This window comes from Cyclopterus lumpus, chromosome 8 (assembly GCF_009769545.1).
Source record: "Cyclopterus lumpus isolate fCycLum1 chromosome 8, fCycLum1.pri, whole genome shotgun sequence".
NCBI lineage: Eukaryota > Metazoa > Chordata > Actinopteri > Perciformes > Cyclopteridae > Cyclopterus > Cyclopterus lumpus.
The window spans coordinates 21060165-21076486 of record NC_046973.1 but is presented as its reverse complement, the minus strand read 5'-3'; the positions used below and the strand labels follow the sequence as shown (position 1 = coordinate 21076486).

Here is a 16322-nt window from a genome sequence, read left to right as displayed (position 1 = left end):
AGATACAGGAGAACGTTCCTGATACAGGAGAACGTTCCAGATACAGGAGAACGTTCCTGATACAGGAAAACAATAAATCACCTCTGGTCAGATCCTCCTCCAATTGAACATCAATAAACCTGGCACTGCGTTCACTTCAGATTCACTTTCATTTCCTTTATTTTTTAAATTCTTAAATGTAATATGTCTGCTGTTTTATTATACATGTAAACATGTTTGCTGCTGCTTCGAGAAATGTCCCCCTGGGGATGAATAAAGAGATATCTTATACAAGTTGGTGTTGTGGGTGTCACTTCAGAGACAGAGTATGCAGCATCATAGTAAACAATGAGCAAATGAAACCTGCTGATATAATACACGTCAGTAACACATGCATATAAACAGTCTGATGAGTTCTATACATTTACATCACACGGTCTTGATTCAGTGTCCGTTAGCAGCAAAAATGACGTCCAGAGAAAATCCGACAGATCAAGATGATGCTCCCTTTGTTTTTTAAGACACGCTCCTTACAGAGCATCTCATAACGTCGCAAACAAAACGTGCATCTCGAGCCCCAGGATGGTCGGGATGGAGTGCAGGAAAATGCAGCTGACATTCACAGCAGTGAATGCAAAGGCTGCCATAAGGCTCAGTGCATCAGAGAGCCCATTGGACTGAAAACACCTCCGACATTGGCAAAGCAAGGCCGCTCACTGTCAAAACCTGCGTTAGAAAAAGAGTTCAATTTAATGGTTGTATTCTTTTCTCACAAGGACAAGTGGCAGTAGACATGAAGAGTAAAATACATGGCAAATACATGTTATATATCGGGGGAGACATACAGACACGTATATCATGATATCATTATCTTTCTGATGACGTAGTTCACACAGAACTCACCTTGGTGTCACTGCGGTACGTGAAATCCTTGACTTTGTCCCCATTGGCTAATACATATCGGGGTGGTGAGGGCACCCCGAACACCTGCAGCCCTCCCAGCACCAGACCATCCAGGGCCCAATTCATCCCGAGAGGCTCACTCAACACCTGAGACTGAAGGAGACGTTAAGTCTCCGTTTATGAGGTCAAGGGTTCGAAGCATTTAAACTTCAATGCATCCATCAAAACGAAAGGTGGCGGTGCAGTAAATGCAAATGTCACTCGTCTCTTTCCTACCTGGCCAGCGGTGAAGGTAACGTAACAATAATGTCCCGTTTCGAAAGTGTGAAGTTTGTCCCCGTCGTCCCAGAACAAGTCGCCCCAGGCCCAGCCGCCTGCTGACAGGGCCACAGTCAGGAAGAAAGGCTTTCTGCGTGAGGCCACGGTGGTCAACGCAGGCTCCTTCACAAGAAAAGGCACGTCAAAGAAAACATGGGCATGAAATGATATGAAATGCACTTTCCTCCCATCAGTGTCAAGATTCCATGATAGTTAAAGTTTGATCATACGCGTTAATGTCACTTCCATTTGACTAAAAACTAACGTTTCTGTGTATTGAGAGGTAACAATAAATAATAATATGCACCAAAAGTATACATTGTAAATACCAATTCAGAGTACTTGATTCCCAAGTGCATTGTTTTATGGGGGAGGGGGAATTGTTGTCGTCTCCCACTGAACCAAAAGTAAAGTAGAAAGTGTTCGGTCAGTAAAATGAGCTGCATGTTGGCAGCAGACACCCACCTGCTGGGGGATAATATGTCCTTCCCTCACATGGACGTTGATGGTGTCCAGAGGGGCTGGCAGGAGCGAGTACCGACCCTTACTGTAGAAAGGCTGACCCTAGATGGGCAGACCTCAAAGGGAAACAGGTGGAACCTTCAGCAATGTGTTACTACAAAGAGCCTCAAACATGGCTGCCTTTAACAGGGGGGTACATGCATTGGAGTTTGGCTCACATTGTGCAGGCTGTACCAAGTGCCAGAGGGCAGGTAAGCAGCCAGCTCTACTGCCCCTTGCTCTAAGACGGGGCTGATGAGAAGCGAACTCCCCCACAGGAACTGTCGGTCTACGGCCTGACAGTTATCATCAGTGGGAAACCTAAGAGGGGAGTATAGACACAATACGGTGTTATAGAAGGTGAAGCATGTGGTCTCCGTCACAGGACTAAAGAGGATGGAGAGGACACATACTCCATGAAGAGAGGCCTGGCCACGGTGGCAGCAGAAGTGTGTGCATGATGGAAGAGTGTGTAGAGGAAAGGGAGAAGGGAGTAACGGAGGTTCAATGCACTCCGCATGGCTGCCTGGGCCTTCTGCCCAAATACATAGGGCTCCTGAGGCTGAGCGACACATAGAAACAGGTAAGCAATGACAAGATATAGAGTTACCTCTATTCATAATGCATGACACAGATGGACTGCCCTAAAACAAACAGTGTCTGTCTCACAGCGTTCGGCTTGTCATTGTGGTTTCTCATAAACGGGTAGAAGGCCCCGAGCTGCATCCATCGAACACACAGTTCCTCGGTGGTGTTCCCTCCAAAGCCACAGACGTCCGCCCCCACAAGGGGCACGCCGAACAGGCCGAATTGCAGCACCGCTGCAGGGGGGACGAGGGCAAAAGGTCAGTTTAAAACCATTAAATGATCTGTGGCCACTTAAAAACATGTTTTTTTTAGTCTACCACTCAAAACTAGAACCATTTCAAGTCAATATCCCACTGACCAGGGATGGAGTATCGAAGCTGCTCCCAGTCACTCCCGACGTCTCCGGTCCACACTCCAGAGAAGCGGCCGATGCCAGGGAAGGAGGAGCGAGACAGGACGAAGGGTCTCTGCCCTCGTATGTTCATGAGGGCACTGAAGACGGCAACCAACAGCGGGATGAATGCAGTATACAAGGAAAATATGAAGAAGCCAAAGAACAACTCCGCCCGTGTGTTCTGTCACATTGGCCTCCAGTATACTGAACTCAATATGAACATCGCCATGTCCTCAAAGAGAGTCCGTCTTTCTATTGTTTCTTAACATAGTTCACTGGCAACCTTACATTTCATGGAGATGTACCACTACCTAGCACCACGGCTACACCGTGCTGATCCACTTTTAAACTAGACTAGGCGAAAACATGCATGGCTTTTCTCTCAATTCATGTCACAAGATTGGACTTTGCTACATGTGTTATCACCGGACAGTTATTTGTTTTGCTACTTGCTGCTATCAACTTTTATTATTCTGCTGCGGTCAAATAACTAAACTGTGAAAACCAACCTGTGCGTGGCGTAGGCTTCCGTCAGTCCGTACATGTTGTGCAGGTCGTAGTGGGTGGACAGCTTCTGCTGAGCCGACATACAAAGAGTTCCCGAGCTCAACTGTCCTCCGACCACCTCTGTTTGCATGACAGCCAGAGACACACAAAGGTTACAAATGAGTGCAACATATGCAGCGATGAACAGATCAGTTATGGATCTAGAGTCTCTTGTGCAATTTCCATATACTGTATGTACTTTAATGCATGAACTGACTACAAATGTAAAACCAACAATGTTTGTATGGCTTTAAATGTTAGTAATGTGCAACACTGATCCAATACACTTACTGGGTGTGTAGGGCGGGTTCTCAAGATCGCTGGCAGGACAGCCCTCGGCTGAGCCCTGCACAAAACTGGCTGGTTCATTCATATCCTGGGGGGTGCATGGGAGAAAAACATCAGAGGATACGTTATTCTTTATGTGGTTTTGAGGTCATGGACTGATCTCAGAACAACAAAAATGGACACACCTGATGTCTCATGTCTTCGTAATAGTATCTGTTGCTACATAAGCCGTGCTCTGTGTTTAAATACTCACAATCCACAGACCATCCACGGGAACTTTAGAATGAAAGTCTCTGATGCAGTCCTCCCACCAGCGCCTGGTCTCTGGGTTGGTGAAGTCGGGGAAGGCCGTCTGGCCCGGCCAAACCTAGTATATGGATATGTGCATGACTTACACACACCGCAATGAGAAAGAAAAGCATGCATCCCTGGAATAAAACAGAAGTCTAACCTTCCCTATCAGGATGTGTCCGGTAGCATTTTTAATGAAGACGTCTCGTTTCAGTCCCTCGTCAAAGGGCGAGTAAGTTCCAGGGGGGCTGCTGCTGCTGATCCCCGGGTCCTTCACACAAACCAGGAGGGAAAGACTCACAAGTTAGAAAGGTTTTGCTGCCATCTACTGGAAAAACATAGGAATTGTCAATAATGACTTTTGCTCATTTAGAGAACGACACAATATTTAAAAAAATTAAACAACTGATGCTTGTGTTTTTCTTTTTTTCAATTAAATGCTAAATTATAAAATGGTCGTTAAGTCAGCATCAGCAATGTGTGAGGTCTATAAAAACTAAAAGATGTCACACCAGGATCAGGATGTACTTCATGCCTCTTTCATGGAAGTCCTCCACCATCTCTGGGAGGTCTCCAAATCGCCAGGGGTCAAAGGTGAATACCCTGTCCTTATTTGCATAGTCCAGATCATTCCACTGCACATCCTGGTGATGGAAAAAACAACATTTTGTGTGTTGCTAAGTGTTAATACATTACTATTTTGCACACATCTGCAAAACTTGTACGTAATAAATGCACAAAATGCGAGCTGTAAGAATCACGTCCATTTGAGCTTTGTGAGTTCTTCATTTACCAATGGAAACGTTGCATTGTGCATGCGTTGTGCCACATGTCGGGTAGTAAGAGTGGTTGTGTAACCCCAGCGACACAGATGAAAACCCAATGACCAATAGGGAGGCATCATGGGATAGCCTGTGGATAAAGAAAGGGCAAAAGAAAAACACATCCACTCTATCAGGCTGCCTCAAGGCGTCTTCAAATATGAAGTAGACGAGGATTCACAGGTTTTCTAAAACTTAAAAACCACCCATGTAATATACACTTATTTCTCTTGCTACCTAAAAATGTGTCAACACTGAAAAGACATACCAATGACCTGAAGGTACTGTCGTATCACACTTTGAGGGTCAGGACCCAAGAAAACGTAGAGGTCCAGGATTCCACCGATAGCCACCCAGGTGAGCGCGGGGGTCGGCTGCAACATCACTTCTGCAGAAACATTTGGAAAGATATTCAGCGATAATATATTATGGTATTCACACATGTATGGAAAGTAAGGACAAAAACATGACACTGGGATGCTGTGTGTGTTATTGGAAAAGATGTCTTGGTACCGATGGCATTGCTGTTAAGAAGGAAGACGCCATGTGCCAAGCCGTCCTCCTCCTGCACCATGTAGAACGGGTGGGAGCCGTAGAGGTTAGCGTCGGCCTGCAGAGACAAGCAGGATGTGACCTTTCTGCATAGAACTTTAAAGGTTTTAAGTGTTTGAGAGGTTTTAATGATGATTATAATTGACATGATGGACATCACTGTTCAAAAGTGTTGGTTTATGGTTTGGAGAATGGAAGAGGTTAAGACTAGATTAGAGAAAAATTAACACTGTGTGCAGCAGGAATACATTTGTCTCCTTTTTTCAGATGATCTCTTTAACCCTTCAGATTTTTCTTGTGACTCCTTTTGGGCTCCTGACCCTGATGTTTTGGAGCCACTGCAAAAGACTCACATGAGGCGCCATGTTTCTGTTCCAGAGAGTCAGAGAAGTCCAGTTAAGGTCCAGGAGGAGGGAGGTGTAATGCTCCCCGAGACCAGACACAAGGGAGGATGCTAGTGCGGTGGACAGCTGCAGGTACTGGTCAGCAAACAGCAGAGGAGCGACTGTGGTGTTCATGCTGGGCAGGCGGGACGCAGGGAACAAACAAACAAAACAAACAAACAAACAAACATGATAACACTGCAGGATGATAATGATAAACAATATCATCACAGCACTCGTTTCAAGGCAGTTGTCTTATCCATGGCTCCTGAGATTGAGCATGAGCATATTGGGCACAACATGTGCAGTTTAATATATATATTAATTAATTACAGGCATATAAATATAATTCTGAATATAAAATTAAAAGAAAGTGCAAACACACTGCAAGTAGATAATGGGATAATAACAGAAGGAGAAGGCGCTGTCTCACTTGTTGATGGATTGAAGGATAAGTATGACTATACAAAGTGTTGCTATGATGCCATTTATATAATTATAACAAATCTACTCACATGACCCTTCCATTGGATCTGCGCCGCACTATGAAGCCAAACGGGTCAGACTGGTATTCAGTGGAATAAAGGGCATCTTGAGCATCATCTTCGCCCTGAGGAACAGCAGCTGGAAGCTTGACTTCATATCTCTGAGATGACGGGTCTTTAAACTTGAGAGAAAATAATCAGTTCAGTTTTAGCAGCACACAGTAATGAGCCGTATGTATAGAATAACAGATGGTCTCTTCTCTTGATTTCATACATATGAATGAATAAAGCGTGTTTATTATTATACAAAGTTAGTTAAAATAAACACAATAGCCACTGATTTGATTACCTATAGAACATATTTCAGGGTTTTTGTTTCACTTTCCACGTCCTCCCAAATCACACAATCTTTTCTCCTCATTTTTTTTTTAACAACCTCAATGGCCAAAATAAAGACTCATTTAACTATTTCAATAAATGTTCCACTCAAACTACATCAGTCATTCAAATCAACAGGCCTCCTGCACACGGTGCTCACAGTGAGATGGAGGCAGCCTGCAGTCCCTCCTGTGACCTCTAGGTGGACAGTGGACATCTCTCTGGGGAGATGTGAGGGGGTGGCCCGGGTCAGGGTGGCCTCCTGGCCTCGCGCGGTGGGCGTGAGGGGACCCATTCTGTAGCCAGGGTACAACGTGGGGTAAAAGCACCAAGGTGGGCCCGCAGAGTGAGGCAGAGGGGCGTAGCAGCACCCCCTGTCTTCACACCCCCTCTGGCTCAGAAGCCTGTCCCTGGCACAATCAAAGCGGCTCTCCGGGGCCATGGCGCATGCGCCATCTCTGGGTCTACGGGTCTCTTCGGAGCTCGTTTCCGCTGCATCACCACCGAGTCTTCCGTGTGCTTCTGTTGCATTTCGCTTCGCACAGTCCGACCTCACCAGCGGGGCCTGGTGGGCCCACAGGAGGCTGATGAACCAGCACGCAGCCAGAGCAGAGACGAGCACCGCTGCCGTGAGGTTCGACCCGTGACCCATACCGAGCCGTTCCGGTCCGAGCTGTTGTTTAACATGTCGTCACATTACGAGCAGTGGAAAGAAAACAAGCTGCACACGTCTGGCAAAGTTTCACGAAAGGAAATAAAATATATAGTTTGTCAAAGTTAATTAAATCAAGATCCTTAATGTGTTTCGTTAAATTTTCATCGCGAAGACATGCGCAGTGCAGGCGAACTCCGAGCTAGGGCAAGCGCAGAGGGACAAAAGTGTTCAAATTGACCCCCGGTGCTCCCTCGCCTCCTCTATCTGTTGTGAATGTCATGAAGCAAAAACAATTCACTAAAGGAAATAAAATATATAGTTTGTCAAAGTTAATTAAATCAAGATCCTTAATGTGTTTCGTTAAATTTTCATCGTTTCAGATTTAAAAGGGACAGTCCACCTCAAAGTCAACAATATGTATATTGTTCAGCCTTGTGTCGAATATAATGTGACTATACGACCATAAACCATAACAAGGTAACTCACACCAAAACAATCTAGATTGATGAATAGCACTACAGGTAATAGATAAATATGTATAATTCATTTTGTGTGTTCCTTGAAAAAGATTATTCAATATTCTGTGTTGCAGCAAACATACTTAACGTGAGTACCTGTAATTCTGATGACCACACACACTAATTAAATGGAAATACATAAGCTGACACATACAACACCTGTGTGCAACTATCAAAACCACAACTGGTGTTTTGGTAAACATTTTTGATTCTCGTTTTCGCACCATGTCGGAAAAGTTGTTCCCTCCCTTAAAGTCATGAAATTACTCTAAGTTGTATTAAATGTATTAATCCTATATTTACCGACTCGCTTTACTGTTGAAAAATGCTTCCAACTACAACCAACAATCAAACAGCCGCCATGTTGGTGTTCAGGTTATTTTATAACACATTTGATCATTTCTAAGACTTAGTCCAACATGTGTAGATCCCAATGAAATTATTAACAGACAAAGCTCTCACAATATAAATTCATATATTCTAAAAGGGCTATCAGTTGAACTTCAAAGGCCGATGTAGTAGGATTAAAAACATGAAACAAACTAAAATTGAAGAAAAAGGTGTATTGTATTTCAAGACATGTTTTATATATTTCAGAACACTAATGTTTACAAAATCATGTTTCTTCATGTTACTATCAAACAAATTAATTCAATACAAGTATAGAAAATAAAAAAAATATAGCCACAGGTACTGGTGTAATTTGTAGTTTAAAATCTAATTTCCCATTTTATTACCCTTTTCTGTTGCACATTAATATATGATTATGTACATAATGCTGCTGCTTAGTCTCAACACATTTATTGTGAAAACAATGATCTAGCTATCATGATCTACTAGAACAGTGGTTTTCAAATGGGGGTACGTGAAGGCACTCAAGGGTGTACGTGAGAGTTATTTAAAATATATTTAAAATTGGCATCCATTCAAAAGTTTTTTTTAAATAATTGTTTAATACATATTCAATAAAATATAAGTGTAAGTTCAGAAACTGATTTTTATATATTCTATATTAAATCACACTGATGGCACAGCGCTATGTATTACATCTTTTTTCCAACCAAAAATGCTTTGCGCTAGTTAAGCATTTTAATATTTCACTGGAAAAAGTTTGAGAACCACTGTACTAGAAACCCAGATGTTCACGCTATGAACCACAATTCATCTCCTCGGTTTCTTTTCTGTCCAACAGCGGTCGAGTTGGATAACACCAAACGTGAACCAATTAGAAAAGTCCAGGCACAAATGCTCACTTTAGATGCATTCAAAACGCACTGTGATGCCAGGTGTAACTGTAGTCCATCTACAAACAATATGGAAACAACAGGATACTAGATTCAGGTCTAGATTGTTATTACCCTGGGAATCCAGAGTCCATCATGTCACATGTTTATATCCACATACAAAAAAAACACACTGCTCCATTTTTTCAGTACACATATATCTATATACAAGTATATCAAACTATCTGACAAAAGAAGTGCAATTTGTACCAGAACAAATGCTTCAATATACTTGACAAATTGCAGATTTGACCAGATCTGTCTTATTTTCATATCTGTTCTTGCTCTTGGAACTGAGGTGGATATTACACCCATGCTCCAGGAATATGACGTACCGCCATACGTGGCAGGATCATTGACAAACTATTGTTTCACAATGATGTTGCAGGCAACGGGCCCTCTGAATGTGAACCCCAGGTAGAACGTGATGTTTTCATTACTATGAGGCACTGATGGTACGTGAAGAGCCAGGATATTGAACTTCTTTTTCCGAGGGCCTTCAAGGTACACCACTCCATCTTCAGTCCATCCAGAAACGCGATTCAGCATCGTGGCAATCTCAGGCTTTTTCCATGCCTCACCCCTAAACCACTTCATGCGTTTCTCAGAAACTGAGAACATCTTTGTGACACTTTCAAACTTTCTCTTGTGGACAAATTTATCCAGTCCGTTCCCACTGCCCAGAAAGAAATGGGTGTAAAGCCTTCTTTTCCTCTGAGGAATGTCCTTCATCTTGATCAAGTAGTCTTTTTTTAGGTGGTCAACAGCCGCTTGCACAATTTCATATTTGGTTTCTTTCTCTTTATCTGTGTCATGATCCTCCGGCCAGAATAGCAAGGTAAGCAAGAACAGGCCACTTGGTAAACATTTCCTTTTATCCTTTGGGAACTGATGACAAAGGTCCTGCAGATCCGTCAGAGAAGCAACATTTTTGATAGTCGGTGACAGGCAGTTCAGAGTAAGGTGGGCCATTATGTAATTGACAATATCCCTTTGACCAAATTTGGACATTTTTGGATTGCTGGGGTAGAGAGAAAGGATGGTCTCAAGGAGAGGTACTGCATCCTTCTGGTCAGTTAGGTTGAAGAGGATGGATGTCATGTTCCCCCCACCAAGATGATAGATGATCATGCGTTTTTGGAAAGGAGTCAGATTGGTTGGGATGGATTTCCCTTGAAGCTCAGTAAAATAGGTTTCACTGAAATATTTCCCATACTCTGAAGATTTTTTTGCCAACCATTTCAGTGGATGGCTTATCTTCTCCTCGGGACGTTCAGGGGTCTCTTCTCCATCAAAACCAATGTCTGTCTGGAAGTAACTGAGGTCTTCTGAAATCCATTCGAGGGCATCTTGCATTGTCTTGTTGAGTTTTTTCAAACCATCATGAAATGGTCCCCAGGCGTCTTGAACTTCCTCAGGAATGTACTCCGGTGTCGACAGGTACTTCATACACTCTGAATGGCCATTGGCTCCGTTTGCAAACACTTCCGATGAAGAGACCAGTTTGAGCAGGCTGCATCCAACCTCAACTTCAGAGAAAAACCCTGAGCTATTACTGTTTTCCATATCTGCTTCAGCTGCTTTCTCACATTCCTGAAAACAATCCAGGGCTTTCAGTGCAGTCTCCACGGCATCTGCAATATTCTGGGGTGTCTTTTGTACTTTGTCATTCTCAATAGCTTTACATTTAGCTTGGAACCATTTCCTGTACACCTGCCCTTTGGTGTCGAGTATGTACGAGTTGTTGGGCAGCTGTTTGGCAGCTGTCTCTGCCCAGTATTTGGCCTCTTCAAACTTTTCGTAAGTGTAATGAAGACGAGCAAGTTGTTGTGCAAAGAATGGATCGTTATTGAAACGCTCGAACGCTTCCGTGAGTAACTGGATTGCTTTGTCTGGGCTTTTTTCATTTTCACACACATGCTCAATTAGAGGAGAGAAAAAACTGTCATATGTGTCCCCTTTGCTTATTCTGGATCGCCTTATTAACAGTGCTCTCAAAAATGACAGATATTCAACCCTTCCAAATCTGTGCTCAAAAAGCACGCTGTTGCAGAGCAAATTCATTGCCAAATTGCTTTGGGTCTGTTGGTCCCCCAAAAGTTGTTGGAGAATTTCCTTTGCAATGAGTGGGTGGATGATTCTGATTGATTCAATGTGCGTCTTGTCATCTCGAAGGTGCAAGAAGACTAGTTTAGCCTGATCACCGAGTGATTTCTCAAACTCGTGTTGGCGAAACCTTTCCAAGTGAATGGTTAAGGCAAGCAACGCTTGACAATGGGACTGAGAGATGAAAGAGTTTTGAACATAAGTGTTCAGCAGTGCCACATAGAGAATGAGGCTAGTCACAAGAGATCTACTGTCAAGGCCTTGGAGCAAATGTTTCACAAACTGTTGAACATACTTCTTATCGAATCCTTTACTCATCAGAACAAATGTCAGGATGAATTCATGTTCATATTGTGCCTCAAGCACCTTTCGTTTTTTAGCAAACTGTCTCTTCTCTTGATCAGACAGTTTGTGAGTGACAGACACATTCTGTAACGGAGACTCCTTGCATCTTTTCTCTGGATCATGGGATCGTCTGCAGCTCAGCAAAATGAAACATAGAGTTCCATACCGGATTCTTTTGGTGTTTGTGGCAAACTCCAGTTCGTTCCTGAGATCATCGAGGTATTCTTTGTCTGAGTCTTCAATGAGGAGCAGCACAGTAAGGCACCTCTGTGGATCTTTCTCCTCGTATTCTCTCAGTTCAACTGCATGTTGCGCAACCACAGCAGCAGAGTATGAAGGGTTCACAACTGCACACCTGAGACCTTTCCTGTTGTTCCACAGCACTTGTCTTGCGACAGTGCTTCCACCACTTCCTGGGTGATGGAAGATGTTTATACTGTTCACTGGAGTTTGATCTGCATTCGACTTCAAAGAGTCATTGACAGAATTGGAGACTTCCTGATAAGCATCTCTTTCAATTACCTCTCCAACATACTGGTGCTCAGCAAGCCATAAATTCAACCAGTTTATTCTACCCCCATGGTAGAACTGCTGGTCAATGTTCTCTTTCTCTTCGTCAATGAAGTCTTGGCTTGTTTCGTCACAATGATCGACCGTCAGAATTTCCAGAGAATACATCTTTTCCTCTTCGTGTGTTTCAAGAAGACATGTCCCCTTCACAAAGACTGGCAGGTGTTTTCTGGCGTTGACAGATTGTATTTGCTGTAGAGTTGCATTAATGTGACTCATTTTCATCCCAACAACACTGGAATTATTCACAGTTTCTGTTCCACATGACCCCTCTGCAAAGCTTTGCCACTTCTGGAAGTTTTGCTGTGATTCACAGATGCAGATGATGTCTTCATGGCCTTCCATGTCTGTGAAAAACTCATTAAAGGTATGCAAGAGTGGTTTCTCAACTGGTGACGTGAGAAGAAAAATGACTTGGAATGTGCCTTTTGGTAAGATTTCTTTACAGATCAAAGACACCGATTCCCGCAGGACAGTCATTTTTGTCTTGATCCAAGTCATTTCATCACATGGACTCACATCGTCATTTCCTTTGAAGTCACTCCGGCCGTGACAAAAGATCCAGCTAGTTTGGTCAAACAGATGCAAATGTCTCATGAATTCTTCGATGCTCATGTCACCGGGTTTCCTATAGCTCTGGAGAGAATGAATGTTTGCAACGTGATGCTGAAGGTACTTACTGCAAAGACCTGATACCTTTGATTCTGGGTCAAAGTCAAACACACAGAACATGGTCATGTTAAGCAGCCAGTCAAGGTTGCAAAGGTCCTCAGGGTTGAATTTGTTAGTGACGAGTATGAACCATTTCCCCTTTTCGATGAATTTCTTCCCACAAGTCATTAGCATTTTGAGTTTCCTTCCGAGGTCTGGGCAGTAGTCTGGGCCACCGAGGAGCAGATTGTTCTCTGCTTCTTCTCTTTGAGCGTCCCGATCTTTGACTCGCTCGTGAAAATCACTTATGTCTTTGTCGATCACCGGTTCCGTCTTTGAACCCACCCGCCGCAGAATTGTTTCTTTCTCAAATTCTACTTGGTTTGATGACTCTTTGAAGTTTGGCAGACGAACTTTATACACTTTGTTCTTGACAATACTTATTGAAGGCACAATGTCAACCTCTACCACATACCTCTTTTCGGTACTTTCGTGATCCATAACCTCAATGAACCTTGGTGGCCGTACACACTGGCGTACATGCTCTTTGGCAGAAGAGAAACTCCGTTCAATGTAGTCCAAAGCATCTACATAAATGTCTTTCTCTTGAACAGGGATACCAATTATCTCACCGTGCACATGTTTTGTATCCTCCTTACTGTCCATCACACCAAAGTGTATTGTGCCATTTGATCTGATATTCATACAGCCAGTTGCAAATTTGAGGACCTCTTTGGCAAACTTAGCTTGGAGTCTTGTGCGATCCAACTCAGCAGCTACAGCTAAAGACTTGAATTCATGGCATGGAGAAATCAGATCAAAAGCACCCGACTCAGGTTGCAGGACTCTGTGCTTCACATATATGAAATTAATTGCTTCTTGATCAAATGGCCGTAGTCTGGAGTCTTCTTTTGAAGTGAACGCATTTCGTTCCTGAGCTGTTTGTCTGTCCTTTACGACAGCTTGATCTTTCTCAGGAATCTGTGCCGGAGTACCTTCACTTGTTGATGGAAGACATTGAACAGATTTCGTATCAATGTTTTCTTGTTCCAACTGGGTTCTTTTGCCACTGGTCTTTTTCTTGTCTTGAGACTTTTTCTTGGAGTTGATGAGCTCATCTCTCGTCTGAATAATCAAATGAGCAGGCCCTGATTTCATGCCAATCTTTGACTTCAAAAAGTCCTCATTCAGTGACAGAAGGATTTGTCCATCTACCTCTTCCTCATAGAGCTTTTCTATGTACTGCTTCTTTACTCCAATTAATCTTAGCCAGTCGCTTACTTGAGATTCAGTCCAACCCTTGGGTGACTGCTCAAGTTCGTCAGCTGTATAGTGAGAAAAGAGAAACAAATATGTTTGATTATGAATCAGAAGCACTTTGTTGCTCTGCCACACTTCAGGCACATGCAATTTGCTAATTTAGAGAAGCTTGGTCAATAATATTTGTAATTTTGTCAAAGAATTCGATGACGGGTCGAAAACCAAGAATGTGTCTCAATACTCAATATTTTCCAACTTCCTTTCCCTTTCAAATATATTGATATCTAAGACTTTAATCTGTAATCCAGTACTAGTAGTCCAGTCAGTAATCCAGTAAATGTAGCTTTTCGATTTAGCCATTGAACCTCTGGGACCCCATGGCTGCCCGGGCATATTGACCATTGACCATATGGTCAACGGTCCATTGACCATATGGTCAACGGTCCATTGACCATATGCCCTCGAATGGACCATTGATCATCACTCTGTCGACGCCAATGACCTGTATGCTTGAATATGAATGGACCGTTTCCCTTGCAGACACACTCTCACCACTTAATCAATCTGCCTTCCAGCAGAGGGCCATTTATTACTTACTCAACTTTGAGTCACACTCAAAGTTCAGGAAAAGATTTGGAAATAATTTGCATAATGTGTGAAGAAATTACCAATGTTAATGAGAACTGACACAAATGGTCATGCTTAAAATGTGTCATTGCAATGTAAAACGTTGGTCTAGAACTCCGTACTATCAATGAAATTGTGTTATGTAAGCAATGTTCTTAAAGAGTCCAACATGCTCCATAGAGATGAGGAGAACTGCAGAGTTGAGTGATACATGTGGGTTGTCTACCATTTTACACATAATCATTTAATTCATATTAATGGCATAATGTAAATAATATATAGATAACAGTAGATGATTAGTTGATGGTAGAGCCAAACAGTGGTGCCATGGAAATATTTGAGGTATTAACACACAACAGAGGAAAAGAACAGATGTAAATACTACACACCCTTGTACTGAAAATAAAGACTCGTCTTTCCACTCACCCATGATTTTCTTTCTCCTTACTTCGTCACATCAACTTTGGCTTCTCCTATTATCACCTTCCATCTGCATGAGAAAATATTTAGTTACATTAAACTCATTATCTTAGTTTGGAATCTCGTTTCCGCTAATGTAACACACTTTTGTTTACGCCGTTTAATAGTATTTAATAGCCATTAAGCCCAAAGTTTCTATAACCAATTGGTCCAGAGTAAAGCCAGACCAAAGCAACGGTCTGGCTTTGTAGGATGGGATCTGTGATGTCTGTCAATTATATAGTTATTTGCCTTATAAAATAATCACATTGCTGGCCTTACATTTTCTTTTAAATTAAAATTTTGTATCATTGTTGTTAGAAAAATTCTACTCGACACCGAGTGTGAAATCATTAATCCGGTCATTTATTCTTGAGTCACACTTCATGACAGGAGGGGTGGAGGTTTGGCCCAACTTGTCCCAGCTCCCTCCTTATCGTGCTAACATCGTGCTAACATCGTACTAACATCGTGCTAACATTGTGCTTGACTGTCTTCCTGTGACTTCTTCCTTGTCCGGCACTCCAGAGAACCAGATGTGTTATTCTTCACTTCCTCTTATCTGGGTTTGGAGAGGAGGACTTCCTGGTTCCCCGAGCTAGACCCTCAGACCAGAAATGTTAAACATTCAGCCCGACTGAAAAGTTATTTTTCCAACAATTGTAGTATAAATAAAACGTTTCTGGGTACTTAGGCCATGTCTTCATTCACTGATGATTGAGAATTGATAACTATTCATTTACAGACACTTTACTCTGGACCGGTCGGTTACACTTTGGGAATAGAGGAATGTGGCTCATTACTGGAAGAAATATGTCATAGAAATGGCGTTTTATGCAGCTTTTTTTCATGCAGCTTTTAACAGCTTTTGTTGTTGTTGTTGTTGTTGTTGTTGTTGTTGTTGTTGTTTTTACATGAATAGTGTGAAAATAGAGGCCTAATCGTCTACAGAAATATGCTGCTGATAGACCAGTGAAAGCACAGTAAAGCGTGTAAAAGTGCATTAGAAACTCTCCCATGGGTCGACACGGACCTGGACCTCCACGACTAGCCTGCGGGTACATCGATGATTAGCATCCGACTGGAGCCACATATAGCCAGATAGCTGCTTGTTGAACGTCAGCACGATACGAGGAGCATGAACGCAACACGCCGCGCACACAGAACTAAAACATACCTGAACGCACCGCCGAGTCAATAGATAGAAAGCCGACCGGGGTTCTCACCTCGGATCGATCCGCCGTTCGATCAGACGTCTCGCGGAGGACTGCTGCACACGCCTTCTCCTTAGCGGCCCCCACTGCGACTGCGCAGATCGTCAGGTTTCGTTTCCCAGTAAAAGACCCAAACCCCCGCCCCTTCCTCCAGCCCCCCCACCGGGTACCTCACAGTCACTCACGATTACACCGAGCCGGGCATGC

The 16322-nt window shown here is 43.0% G+C and overlaps 1 protein-coding gene across 5 annotated transcripts; it reads right to left on the bottom strand.

Moving 5' to 3' along the window:
- Positions 1-161: 161 nt before the first annotated feature.
- On the bottom strand, positions 162-16237 carry gaa (glucosidase, alpha; acid (Pompe disease, glycogen storage disease type II)). 5 transcript variants are annotated; one of them, XM_034538598.1, is made up of 21 exons: positions 16128-16237; positions 14869-14932; positions 6588-13880; positions 6080-6231; positions 5535-5700; positions 5143-5239; positions 4898-5017; positions 4602-4720; positions 4321-4452; positions 3969-4079; positions 3771-3884; positions 3521-3605; positions 3193-3310; positions 2648-2781; positions 2371-2522; positions 2115-2263; positions 1881-2022; positions 1666-1764; positions 1159-1323; positions 883-1035; positions 162-705 (listed from the first exon to the last, which is right to left on the bottom strand). In XM_034538598.1, exons 3-21 carry the CDS (start codon positions 7077-7079, stop codon positions 640-642), a joined length of 2766 nt encoding a protein of 921 aa, XP_034394489.1. In that variant the 5' UTR covers positions 7080-13880; positions 14869-14932; positions 16128-16237; the 3' UTR covers positions 162-639. The 5 variants fall into 5 exon arrangements, with proteins under 5 accessions (XP_034394489.1, XP_034394490.1, XP_034394491.1 ...); XM_034538599.1 differs by having other exon boundaries at positions 883-1029; XM_034538600.1 differs by lacking the exons at positions 162-705; positions 883-1035 and having other exon boundaries at positions 1207-1323; positions 1666-1778.
- Between the last annotated feature and the right edge of the window lie 85 nt (positions 16238-16322).